This window comes from Narcine bancroftii, chromosome 5, assembly GCF_036971445.1.
Source record: "Narcine bancroftii isolate sNarBan1 chromosome 5, sNarBan1.hap1, whole genome shotgun sequence".
NCBI lineage: Eukaryota > Metazoa > Chordata > Chondrichthyes > Torpediniformes > Narcinidae > Narcine > Narcine bancroftii.
In genome coordinates, this window is record NC_091473.1 from 123,040,706 (window position 1) to 123,053,982 (window position 13,277).

Here is a 13,277-nt window from a genome sequence, read left to right on the forward strand (position 1 = left end):
TCATGTTAAACCCATGTCATCCAGCATTTGACATTTCAACCCTGGGTAAAAGACTGACTAAAATAGCAATATTGTTCAGATGGAAATTAGTCCTTTATGGTGAGTGAGCTTTAATATTTGTAAGCCTCAATATTTACTGGGCAAATTATCAGAGGAATTCCCTTTCTTCCCCCAATTGCTTTCCCCTTGCACAACTACCAAGACTGGGTCTCTTTCTCAATTCCACTGAAGGGTCTCAGGCACGAAATATTAACTGATTCACTTTTCATTAATGCTGCCAGATTTTCCAGTATTTCTACTTTTATTATAAATATTATTGCAGGTTTAGATGCCCTATTCAATATCAAAGGTAAAGGGTTTTGCTACAACTTGGAGATGTTTTGCTTCATCATTAAAGCACATTTTTTTGTCGTCATTTCTTTCTCTTGTGTCTTTAGAGTCATGTCATATGAATTGAAAGGGGTTCTGCTCTTGATACTTAAAATGCTTTTTTAAAAGAAACAAAATTGAATGAGCCCTCTGAATCATAAATAACTAAATATGTTTTTGAATTTTGTATAAAATTTTTAAACATTTTCATGTAAAACCCAAGTGCAAACTTGTTTTTGTCTACTCAATTTCACAGAATTGATTAAATCGCCTGAATCAGCCTACCTTTAGACATGCCCTGTCTGCACTAAACAATCAGAATCTAATTATTAATTTTGATTTTTAATGGTACAAATATATGCCATAGAAAATCAAATGTGTACAATCTAACCTCAATGTCCTTCGTTTTTCATTTACCATTTTTTCAAGTGCTGTTGAGGAAATATAACTTCAGAATGTATGCCTTGCCTGCAAGTCTCTGGCACTAACCGTCAATGGATAAAATAGACTCACCCAAGTGATGATTTAAGACCTAAAATATTACTAAGATCGTTTTATTTTAATTAAACAATGCTTACATTCTGGAATCAAGCTTCAGCAGAAATCCCAGTCGATCATATTCTAGAAGAAATAGAAAGATCACATAATTAAATAAATATATTTCACCACAGGTTCATTGAAAGTTTATGGTAACTTGATATAAATATTATTAAATCTGAACCCATTTTCACCTTTTCCCCCTAGACTTCCAAATATTCCTTGAATCTTCAAAGAATAGTTTTTTCATGAACTCGAGTATTTAAGTACTCAAAAAGTTTCTGTTAAACTCCAATTCATGTGATTGAAATAATTTTTGGTTGAATCATTGTACATATATTTGCAATCATTTTTGGATTCTAACACTAAGTTAACAGTGAGATAATATATACAAGGCTTGTGATCATCTTTCCATCAGTAGTTAAATCACCAAGTTAGATTTAAATAGGTTTTTTTTTCATTTATACATTGTAAACCCAGGTTCAATTTCCCAGCTTATCCTGAGCAGAGGAGTTTACCATCCTTTTTAGACAGCATCACTGATCTAACATATAGATGAGCAGCACAGTACATTGTATGCACTTGCTTAGATTTTATGTAGAATATGACCAATTATGACTTGTTCTTCCACCAGTTCATTATTCTTCATGAAATAAACTTGAAAAAGATAAAAGTATAGAAATGCAATACAATGGGCCACAGCAACTGGCCCCTTCCCATCAGGAAGATTAACAAGCATGAGATCATGTGTGAAAATGAATTCACCAAACACATCTGCAAATAAACTGTTGATATTTCCCAATACATTACAGATACAAAATCTGTATTACAATGGTATGTTGGCCAAATAAATCATTAGTGCAGATGCACAGCAATATTAATACATTAAAATAAAAGGGACGACAGTTGAGAAACAAGATGGTTAAGAATGAAAGCATCCTCTCAGAGTGCATCACCACATGACATGGGATCTGCTCTGTCCAAGACTGCAAGAAATTGCAGAAGGTTGTGAATGTGGCTCCGTCCATTATACAAACTCCTATCCTCTTCCCTCGATTGGCTTCAACTAGAACTCCTGCTGCCTTGGAAAAGCAGACAGCATATTAAATAATTCATCCCACCCCCGCTACACTCTCTACTTTTATATTGTCTTGTTGTATGACCATAAAAGTGACAGGATCATTGGATCCTCTCTTCCCTCATCAACATGATCTACTGGGATTGTTGCCTGAAGAGGGTGCACAAAACTATTGAGGACCCATCCATCCTGCACACAGCATCTTTCAGCTGCTCCTGTCAGGGAAGAGATGCAGCAGTATCAGAGCCAACACCACCAGGCTTCTTCGCACAGGCAGCGAGAATGCTGAACGACCAAAGGAACTGCTCACACTAATCATCCGTGACTCTCTTTTGTACAAAACAATATTTATTTATTTATTGGCATGAATAAACTTCTTGTCCTGCATATGTCCGTCTGGATGTGTGCTATATCTAGCTGTGTGCCTGCATGTTTTGCACTGAGGAGTGGAGAACACTGTTTTATCGGGTTGTACTTGTACAGTCAGAAGACAATAAACTTGACTTGATGTACGAGATGTCTACTGGTCTGATTACAAAACAACCTTTGTCACTACACCTTGATACGGGTGACAACAAACTTGAACTTGACCCGTCCCTGGCTGTGCAGCTCCTTTCCACCATGTCAATAATTAGTTGGCTAAAGGTTGACGAACTTTCAAAAATGTCAAAATGCTGGAGGCTCAGCGGCACTCTCAAACGTTCCAATAAGGAAACATTTGAAAACAAGTACATTTAAATCCACTCAAATAAATAAAGGTCTAAGAGCAAAACATTTTTTTTCCCTAAAGCACTGAACAGCTGCGTGGAAGTTCAACTCCTATATCTATTCTCAAGAGTCCCAAACTTCCGCTCAGTGAAATAGGTAAAAGGCAGCAGATCTTGGCAGATCTGCCAGCTATTAATGGGAGACCTGGACCAATGGGATTTAATCTTAATGCAGAGTCTTCCTGCCAAAAAAAATGTTATCATTACTCGTGGAGAATCATTCATTCAAAAATTCATCATAAATTAGAAAAATCATCCTTATATAGTCAATTGCAAACAAATTTGAAAAATTCTTAATCCATTTCTGAAAAGCTATTGGTTAGTAATACAAAATTCAAATTTTCATTCTTCTTGCATTCCTTCACCAATCCTACCTTTCCACTGAAAAGAATAACTAGCTCAACAAGAGTGAGAAACATGCATGGGATGGGGGTGCCCTCCAACAGTGGGGGGGGGGGCCTAAGATATTGAGTCATCAGCCTCTTGTCATAATCATGTCTCATGTACTTACCTTCAAGTTCCTGGGAGTCTGTAGATCAATGGACCTTTCCTGGAGCCAGCACATTGAGGCAACCGTGAAGAAGACACACCATGTCTGAGGAGATTTGGCATGTTGTCAAATACACCATCAAACTTTAATAGATTTTCATTCATTAGTTTTCAGTAGATTCATCAAGAATCGGGGAGTAGATCAAGAATGAGATGATGAGGAACTGCTTTTCCCAGAGAGTAATGAATCAATGGGAATTCTCTACCCAAGGAAGAAGTAGATGCCACCTAATTAACTGTAATTAAGACACAGTTGGATAGATCTTTTGCAACATAAGGGGAAAAGGCAAGTAGATGGAGCAGAGTCTATAGCCAGATCAACCGTGATCTTACTAAATGGGAGAGCAAGCTCGCCAGGCCAGATAGCCTAACCCTGCTCCTATTTCTGCTGTTCTTACTTTCATAGAATCTACGAGAACACTAAATATAACATGAAAATCATGAAGCAGTCTGTGGTATTCACACAGCTCCACTAATCTTTTGTAACTCTTCAACAGATCTCAATGCCTTGCCGCTGTGAAGGAAAAGATGGCATGCAATGATTGGACCCAGGATGGCCCAACCATAGAATATTCTGTTGTCTTTGCCATCAAAGACCTCGGAACTATTTTTTAATACCTCTAATTATCAGTCATTTGCAAAACAGTTCATATGAATTAGATTTAAAATGTCTAAATAAAACCTTAAATATCTAAAAAAAATTTTAAAAAGTAAAATAAATGAGTTACTTACAAGTACATCTTTTTAAAATCTAAGTCAATCATTTTTTTTTCCTTAATTTAATTGGGTTGCAGTTCGCAAATCTGAAAGACTAGATGTAAGGTGCATCTAATCCCTTGTTTCAATGTACTCAAGTTCCATCTATGGTCAATGACAAGTCAATCAACAAAGTGAGGAATGAGATTGCTGCAATCCAACCAACTCATTTTGGACTTTACATTTCAACATATAGGTGCTGATGTTCGATTCAAGTGACCAGTAAGAAGGATTTCATCCAGCAGTACTCTCGAGGGGTTTTTACTCCTGAATGTGGAATTAACCACGTATTTCTGGCACAAAGCAATTCTTAGTATCTTCAAACCCAGATTGAAGGATTAGAAACAAAAGCAAAGCAAGTGCAGAGAATAAAAAGTGGGTGAATAAGTGTTTCCTTCTGATATCTATTAAATTAGCATTGATAACAGAGCCAGGCATCATCAAAGAAATGATCCACTTAAACCTTTACTGGGAGGAACCAGTTCAGGTTTTCCCACTACCTAAACTCTAAACTATTGATTTCCATAAAGAATGGTGTTCATTGGTAAAAATAAATTTTTTCAGTCCTATAAGTGCTTCCTAAATATTAACTGTTTGTTTGATATACGTACCTAAATCCTTGGCATTTATTTTGAAAAGAAGGGTTCTTTCTTCTTTTACTTCCTCCACTTGATCTACCTCACAGAAATGAAGAGCTTTTAAAAAATATCTGTAATCAATATACAAACTGAAACAGGTAAAACTTCTTAAAAATGTTATTAGACAACTGATTTTATGCCTTCAAAGGAATTATGCTATTCTATGTCCATGGTCACGTCTCCAGAATGGAGGACCATCGTCTTCCCAAGATCGTGTTATATGGCGAGCTCTCCACTGGCCACCGAGACAGAGGTGCACCAAAGAAGAGATACAAGGACTGCTTAAAGAAATCTCTTTGTGCCTGCCACATTGACTACCGCAAGTGGGCTGATATCGCCTCCAACCGTGCATCTTGGCGCCTCACAGTTCGGCGGGCAGCAACCTCCTTTGAAGAAGACCGCAGAGCCCACCTCACTTACAAAAGGCAAAGGAGGAAAAACCCAACCCCAACCAACCAATTTTCCCTTGCAACCGCTGCAACCGTGCCTGCCTGTCCCGCATCGGACATGTCAGTCACCAACGAGCCTGCAGCAGTCATGCAGATACCCCTCCATAAATCTTCATCCGCGAAGCCAAGCCAAAGAATCACAGGTGGGACTTTTGTCACGTGATCATATGCACATAAAATCACTTTACTCACTTTTTATGGAATATTGTTTTATGTTTTTTTTCCCAAATTTGTTTGCAGCTGCTTTTACTCTATACACCAGCTATTCTGCATTATGTTGATGAAGACATTTGTTTCAATTAAAATACTAAAAAGGAAAAGGGCGTTTTACACTTTACATTGCATCCAACTATTCCCTCATTGCATCCAACTATTCCCTTGCGGGTTACCCCAGAAATAAAATCAAAATGTATTTGGAAATACAATTTTTTTGAAATAAATAGATTGATAGGGAATTACAGTTGAAGGAATTCTGATTTCAATCAATACCCTAATATCTATTAAACAAAGTTCAGAGAGAGTTAGGATCAAGCATGCAAAAGATACCACTGTTCAATTTTCAATAGAAACAAGTATCTCTGGCACCTTAGTTAATATTCACCTCTCAATCAGATTTAAAATAACATTTTATCTGTCTGAGGGATTCTGCAACATTTCCTACAAACCAGACAGTAACTACACAACAGCCAGTGAAGAATTTCTAAAAGTACTTTGAGATATTCTTATAGGGACATGAAATCTGTTTAATATAGCCAGTTTGTTTAAAAAAATTTGGACACTCAGTCTTGGCACCACATCCATTGATGCTAGCTCCATCTGTTTCTTTCAAACCACTGAAACTCCTCCGTCAGTTCACACAAAGAAATTCATAGCGATTTCCCACCTCCCAACCAACCAACCTCCATCCCCCATCAAACTTGGAAAATGTGAGATACCAATGATTTATTCTCACAATTTCAGGTTTGCAATTACCCTGGGAAATTGAGCAAGGCACTAAACTTCTGATACATGTTTGAAATGATTAATAAAACTTAGTATGCCAATTGCATTTGTCAAATGTGTTTTTGTATGGAAGTCATCAGGCCACACACATAGAGAAAAACAAAAAAAGCTCAGTCAGACAAAGTTACCTCCCAGCACTTTTAACTCTAGGAATACTTGTACAAAAAGTATTAGGCTAGAAGTGTTTATACTAAGTTGTCACCACCTGGACCATGCTCTCTTTCCTGTTCACAGACAGAGCATTTCTTGTGATATTCCTGTCAATCTCTTTGAAGGTAGTCATTCAGAATATTGACACATGATGACAGTACTCACTCAACATCTGATTACAGAAAAGAACACTGCACATTACGACACAAGAACTACTTTGTGCAAACGACTGTACATCCACAGGAAAGAGAGTATTGCCACACGTTAAAATGTGAGAGATATAAAGTTTCCTTTTTTTGTACCATCTATACAAGTATTTTTCTACTCATAAAAATACTAAACTGTTGAACAGAAACTATCTACAACTTCAAAGCAGACAGAGCATTTAAAATTACTTTTGACCTATTACTCCCAATCCACATGATTCTGCATCATAATGGAGGAAAAAGCTAGACAAAAATTGCATCATCTTCTGAAAAACAAGATCCAACTTACTGGTATGTTTTAAATCAATTCTGAATTTGAATAAGATATAAAGCAACCCCAATAATTCATCAAACATCATCCTGAAAAGAAGATAGTACCAAAGGAGAAACTATCCAACAATTTTTGTATTACATATCTTATGGACGAAATAGGCGTGCCAAGCTAAAGTCATTTGCCAATCCAATCCTTTTTTGAAAAAAGAGAAAATGCAATCAAATTATTAAATGTTACAATAGTTTTGATGCAATCTTTATGCAATGATTCCTGTGATAAATAGATTTTGGAGAAATTAACAACGGTGTGACAGATGATGGGTAATGCATTTGTTGGACTCTGATCATTATCACTGGTACCAGGAGCAACAAACTTGAATGGAAAAGGACACTAAACATCACTTCCAAACGGAAACCATAAAATAACAGAGTACAAATGATGCAAACATAGATGAGGATTGCAATACTGTCAACTTCACGAGTCTGAGACTTGTCTGATGGACCTGCAAGTCATTTTATGAAACACATGATCACATGAAACAACTCAAGTCCCATTTGTGATTACATGTGTGCACAAAACTATAATTATTTTGACTAATTTTACAAGATGAAAAATAATTAAATGCTAACATTGCAGCTGTACAAAACTCTGCTTCGGCCTCATTTGGAATTTTGTGTGCAAATCTGATTGCTGGATTAAGGGATGAAATGTGGAGGCTTTGCAGATGGTACAGAAGAGGTTCACCAGGCTATTGCCTGGATTAGGGAGTATTGGTTATCATAGCTATGAGAGAACAATTTCCACAAAATAAAAAGCATAGGAAACAACTCACATGAGCTCCTTCCATTACTTCTTCCCTGATTCAAATATATAACATTAAAGAAATAACCTTAATCTGAATACAGAAGAAAATGTCGACATGCATCTTAGAATGGACTTTAAAGAGTAAATTACAACATGGTGTGAACATTTGATTGCAGAATAGATTCCTAATTACATTAGGAAAATTATCTGCCAATCAAGGGCATTATCTGCATTGAATGTCAATAGGGCTTTCTTTCTGCAGATATCCAAAGGCTTTCTACAAGAAAATTTGGATTTTTTTTTAAAGTTATTACAAATCAATGGCTGGCATCATAAATCTCATCAATGAAAATTTTCCCTCCCAGTCAATTTATAAAAATCACAAAGAGCAGGGTCCCAGAACAGATCATAGTCACTGATTCTGAATGAGAGATTAGTGGAGTTCCACACGGATCTGTTCTGGGACCCCTGCTCTTTGTGATTTTTATAAATGACCTGGATGAAAAAGGAGAGAGGACAGGTCAATATGTATGTGGCTGATACAAAGGTTGGAGAAGTTACGAATGGTGCCGAAGGTTGATGCAGGTTACAAAAGTGTGAAACTTCTTTTATTACAATAAAGAAACTTTGGTTATTTTTAAAACAACTATATTTATTAACTAAGCAACCAGCACTAAAAACAGAACACACACATGCAGACCTCATGGGAAGGCATCCATCATAAATCCAGTAAAGATGCAACAACATTCACAAGACGTAACATTCCTCAAATGCTACACTCTCCGACACCTCCTGGCAGTAGCACTATCACTACATCCCCTTTCCTTGAGATGTTTAGTCAAACATGACACATTAATACAGTATTCTTTCAATTTACATCAGCAGCACAAGCTTTTTAAGTGTGCAGTTCTTTTTCTTTTATATATTCAGTCTGTCAGGTGCTTTGACAACTCACGTGGATCTTCTTAATACAGATGCTGGTGTCGGCTCTGCTGGTCCTCTACTGTCTAGCATGGGTAGTATTTCCTCTGTTTCTGTGCAGGATGAATCCTCTGCATTTATCTGTTCCTGCAGTATCTCTGGCATTTTCAGCAGGCTCCTTTGATTTCTCCTCAGTATTAGACCCTCTTCCATTCTGATAGTGTCGGATCTCTGAGTCTCACTAAGTCATGTTGTGCCAGTGGCCCTATCCTTCTCGCTGACTTGTCATAGTTTGTCCTTTGTCTCCCTTGCAGACACTTTTGTTTCCGTTCGACATCTCGGTCCTTGTTTGGATCTGCAGAATAGGGAAGTGTGATGCATTTGGTTGTTTTTCTTCCACTCCTGGAACCATGCGATATTTCCTTTATTACAAAAAGAAACTTGGATTCTTTTTTAAAATAACTAAATTTATTAACTAAGCAACCAGCACTAAAAACAGAACACACACATGGAGACCTCATGGATCCACTCAAGATGCAACAACATTTGTAAAATGTAACATTCTCCAGATGCAACACTCTCTGTCTCTGACTCATCCTGATGGTAGCCCTCTATCACTACAAAAAGATAGGATGCAGGGTTGGGCAGATAAGTGGCAGTTAGAGTTCAATCCAGATAAGTGCAAGGTGGAGAGACAAATCAGAAGGCTGAGTAAAGGGTTAATAGTTGGTTACTTCGGAGTGTGGATGAGCAGAGGGACCTTGGAGTCCAAATTCATACATCCCTCAAGGTTGCTGTACAGGTTGATTGAATAGTTAATAAGGCCTATGGGATGTTGGGCTTCATTAATAGGGGGATTGACTTCAAGAGTCATGAGGCCATGTTGCAACTCTACAAATATCTAGTAAGACCACACTTAAGAGTATTGTGTTCCATTCCGGTCACCTCATTATATGAAGGATATGAAAGCTACGGAGAGGGTGCAGAGGAGATTTACCAGGACGTTACGTGGATTGGAAAATAAGTCTTATGAGGCAAGGTTAGCAGAGCTGGGTCTTTTCTCTTTGGAGCATAGAAGGATGAGAGGAGACTTAATAGAGATCTACAAGATTATGAGAGGCATAGATAGGGTGGATATCCAGCTCCTCTTTCCCAGGCCAGGAAGAGCAAACTGCAGAGGACATGTGTACAAAGTGAAGGGAGGGAAGTTTAGGGGAGAAATCAGGGGTAATTTTTTAATATTTACACAGCGAGTTGTGGGTGCCTGGAATGCCTTTCCAGGGATGGTGGTGGAGGCTGAAACATTAAACATTGGGGCTCTTAGACATGCACACGAATGAAAGAAAAATAGAGCAAAGGGTTTAGTACTTTTTTTTTGTAAGGCATATATGAGTCGGCACCACATTGAGGACCAAAGTACTTGCACTGTGTTGTAGTCTTCAAAGAAAAAAATTTCAAAGAAAATCAAGAAAATAATAAATATCTTGTTAACCAAAACAAAACTATTAAAAAAAATTTCCCCATTCATCCAAGATTATAAAGAAATAACGTATAGGTCATAATCCCCAAAAAGTAACTTGCCACCTCGAAAGGAGATATTTTCCACCCTCATAGTTAATTTTGATATGCATAACAACTTTTTATTACCTGGACATATGGCAGTTATATGATCTACAGTATTAAATTACTCAAGTAAACAAAGCCACACACAGCCACACAATGGTAGTTATGACATCCAATATCAAGAATGATTTCTATTGTATTTGCACAACTTTATCCTCAGTTCAAAGTTGCCATAAACTGTTATGACAACACAGTATCTGTAGCCCATTGTAAAGGACAATCTAGATCCACAATATTAATTACCAAAGCAAAAAATGAATTAAAATGCATTAGTGGTACTTTGGCACAAGAAAACTGATGTTCTTTTCGAACATCAACAGCTGCAAGATGTGAATTTCTACTTCCATTTCTTTGTTATTAAGCTCAAAAATAAGACAAAGGCTAAAAGCTGCAAAAGCACTAGGCAACTCCAGTGAAATGAGAAAAATCAGAAACATGGTCAAACTCTGAGGATGAAAACCATCTCAGGAAAAGGGTGTGGACAACAAAGGTGATCTAGTCCTTTATATAAAAACAATAGTAGTAAATGAGGTTGAAAGGAAATCGAGAGGAGACAATGAACATTATAATATTAGCTGTATGGGTTGACTTCTGTGGAACTATAACAAAAGTATGGGAAAATAATCTAATTTTTAATTTAGACATACAGCACTGAAACAGGTCCTTCCGGCCAATGAGCCAGTGTTGCCCAAATACCCCAATTAACCTATGACTCCAGTACATTTTGAAGGGTGGGAGGAAACCAGAGCACCCAGAGGAATCCCGAGCACCCAGAGGAATCCCATGCAGACACAGGGAGAACATACAACTCCTTACAGACAGCACAGATCTAGGAATCTGATTTAGATAGTATGGGAAAAACACACTGATTTTTGAAGCAACGGCAAAGAAAGTTCAAAACAGTTGTATTGAACCATCTAATTGAACTCATAGACAAATTCAGAAAATGTATGCGTACATGATCTCATGCAACAACACATGCAACTGGGTGGCACAATTTGTGCTGCAGTCAGCACAATGCTACTACAGTACCTTGTAGCGTGAATAAAAGCTTTTACCCCAACCAACCAATTTTCCCCTGCAACCGCTGCAATCGTGTCTGCCTGTCCCGCATCGGACTTGTCAGCCACAAACGAGCCTGCAGCTGACGTGGACTTTTTACCCCCTCCATAAATCTTCGTCCGCGAAGCCAAGCCAAAGAAAACTAAGGGTGGGCCTCTGGGTTTAAGTGAGCAACCAGGACCGGAGCCAGGAGGCAGGGCCAGCATTACCAGTGAAACCCAGTTCACTGCACATCCAGCAACCCAGATTCAAATCTGGCACGGGGATGTTCTCCCCGTGACCACATGGGTTTCCTCTGGATGCTCCAGTTTCCCCCATCCTCCAAAAATGTATGTGGTTCATTGGGTTAGGTGAATTTGGATGACATGGATATATTTCCAAAAGAAACTCTGATCATTTTTTTTCATTAATTCTTGAAACAATAAAAGGGTGAAATGGCATTCTTGCTGAACAATAACAGGATGACGTTTAACATGCTCTGGGAGTAAGAAACTCAAGTCTAGGACGTTTAAAATTTAAGAGGCTGAATAACTAAATTATGCAAGGTTGTTGAACAGACCAGAATTAATTGGAACAGTTCTGGAAGTATATGTGAAAGATGGTGCCCATAGCATTGTGGTAAATTCCTTTTTTTTTTAATTTTTTATTTTTCACACCATAAATCACAATAGCCATGATATACACTTTTTCTTTTTCACACATTTACAGTGACTTTTTCTCCCCCCCCTCCCTCCTCCCAAGCCACCCCCCCACCCCCCCCCCCCTCTCATCCATTTTAGGTATACAATCTAGGTTGCATTAATTCAGTCATACAATGTTGTCATTCAACAAAAATACACCAGAAATTCTACAGAGTCCATTCTTTTCTTTCCTTCTCCTTCCATCAACTTAGGTAATGTTTGTCCCCGGTAGGTTTTCGCTATTGTATTTAATGTAAGGCTCCCATACTTGTTCGAATATTTCAATATTATTTCTTAAACTATATGTTATTTTTTCTAATGGAATACATTTATTCATTTCTATATACCATTGTTGTATTTTCAAATTATCTTCCAATTTCCAGGTTGACATAATACATTTTTTTGCTACGGCTAGGGCTATCTTAACAAATCTTTTTTGTGCATCTTCCAAGTCGATTCCAAATTCTTTATTTTTTATGTTACTAAGGAGAAAGATCTCTGGATTCTTTGGTGTGGTAAATTCCTGAATTATGATCCAGACCCCGGTGTGGCAATCCAAAGAGACAAATTCAAATCCAACCATTGCAGTTAAGATTTTAAATTCAGTCAATTAAGTAATTAAATTATGGCCATTAAACTAGAGTTTTAAAACCTAATCAGTTCATTAACATCATGCAGAACAGCAAATCTATCACAGATTTAGTCCAATCAAACTTTAAATTGACTCTTAACCATCCTCTAAAAACATCAAGCAAGCCAGTTATATGAAAAACCAGCAAAAGTCTCAATAGGAATAACCAGCCAGAGCAACCAGCATTAACCCAAGTTAATAAAACTGTGGGATTACCTTCACCAAAGTACTTAAGTCATTGGCCTTTCTTCAGGGGCAATTAAGGGCTAGACAAAAAATGGCTGTTAACAATGTTCTGATGCCATAAATTAACAATGAAACTAAATACAAATTTAAAAATCAAGCCTTTAAATTTGGCACAAAATTGATTGCCTCATTGCTTTTGTCTATCCCAATAGCCAAGAATATCCATTGGGACATTCTAAACCACTTTCTGATCATGTCTTAAATAATTAATTCCTTCCTCCACTATTAATACATGAAGGATTTCAGCCGAAGGCATCGACCATTCATTTTCTCCCACTCCAGCTTCAGATTCAAGCATGATCCTGACTGATCATGGATTCTTCCGAAATCTGTTTCATTCTCAAATGGAGTAATTGTTCAATTTCAAAACCATCCCGAGCTTTATAGGTTTTAAAACAGTAAACCAAATTTTTCAGTTGTTGTAACAGCAAAACTGTAATTATTCAAAGTTAGAAGTTTATTTAATTAACTCAATCCTCCTACATAGGCATAATAAGGGCAATAAGCGCATTTGCAAAATTTAGCCTAAGCTGTT

The 13,277-nt window shown here is 37.4% G+C and overlaps 1 protein-coding gene across 21 annotated transcripts in view; it reads right to left on the reverse strand.

The window, feature by feature from the left end:
- The window catches only part of st3gal3a (ST3 beta-galactoside alpha-2,3-sialyltransferase 3a), an 847,148-nt gene that overhangs the window by 423,555 nt on the left and 410,316 nt on the right, over positions 1 to 13,277 (reverse strand). For 17 of the 21 annotated variants that reach the window (XM_069938965.1, XM_069938959.1, XM_069938973.1 and 14 more), the window contains 2 exons: positions 4,668 to 4,730; positions 948 to 990 (listed from right to left, as the gene is read on the reverse strand). In XM_069938965.1, coding sequence (XP_069795066.1) covers positions 948 to 990; positions 4,668 to 4,730 — 106 coding nt within the window. The remainder of the gene's footprint in view (positions 1 to 947; positions 991 to 4,667; positions 4,731 to 13,277) is intronic. The other 4 variants (XM_069938977.1, XM_069938974.1, XM_069938980.1 and 1 more) reach the window with 1 other exon arrangement.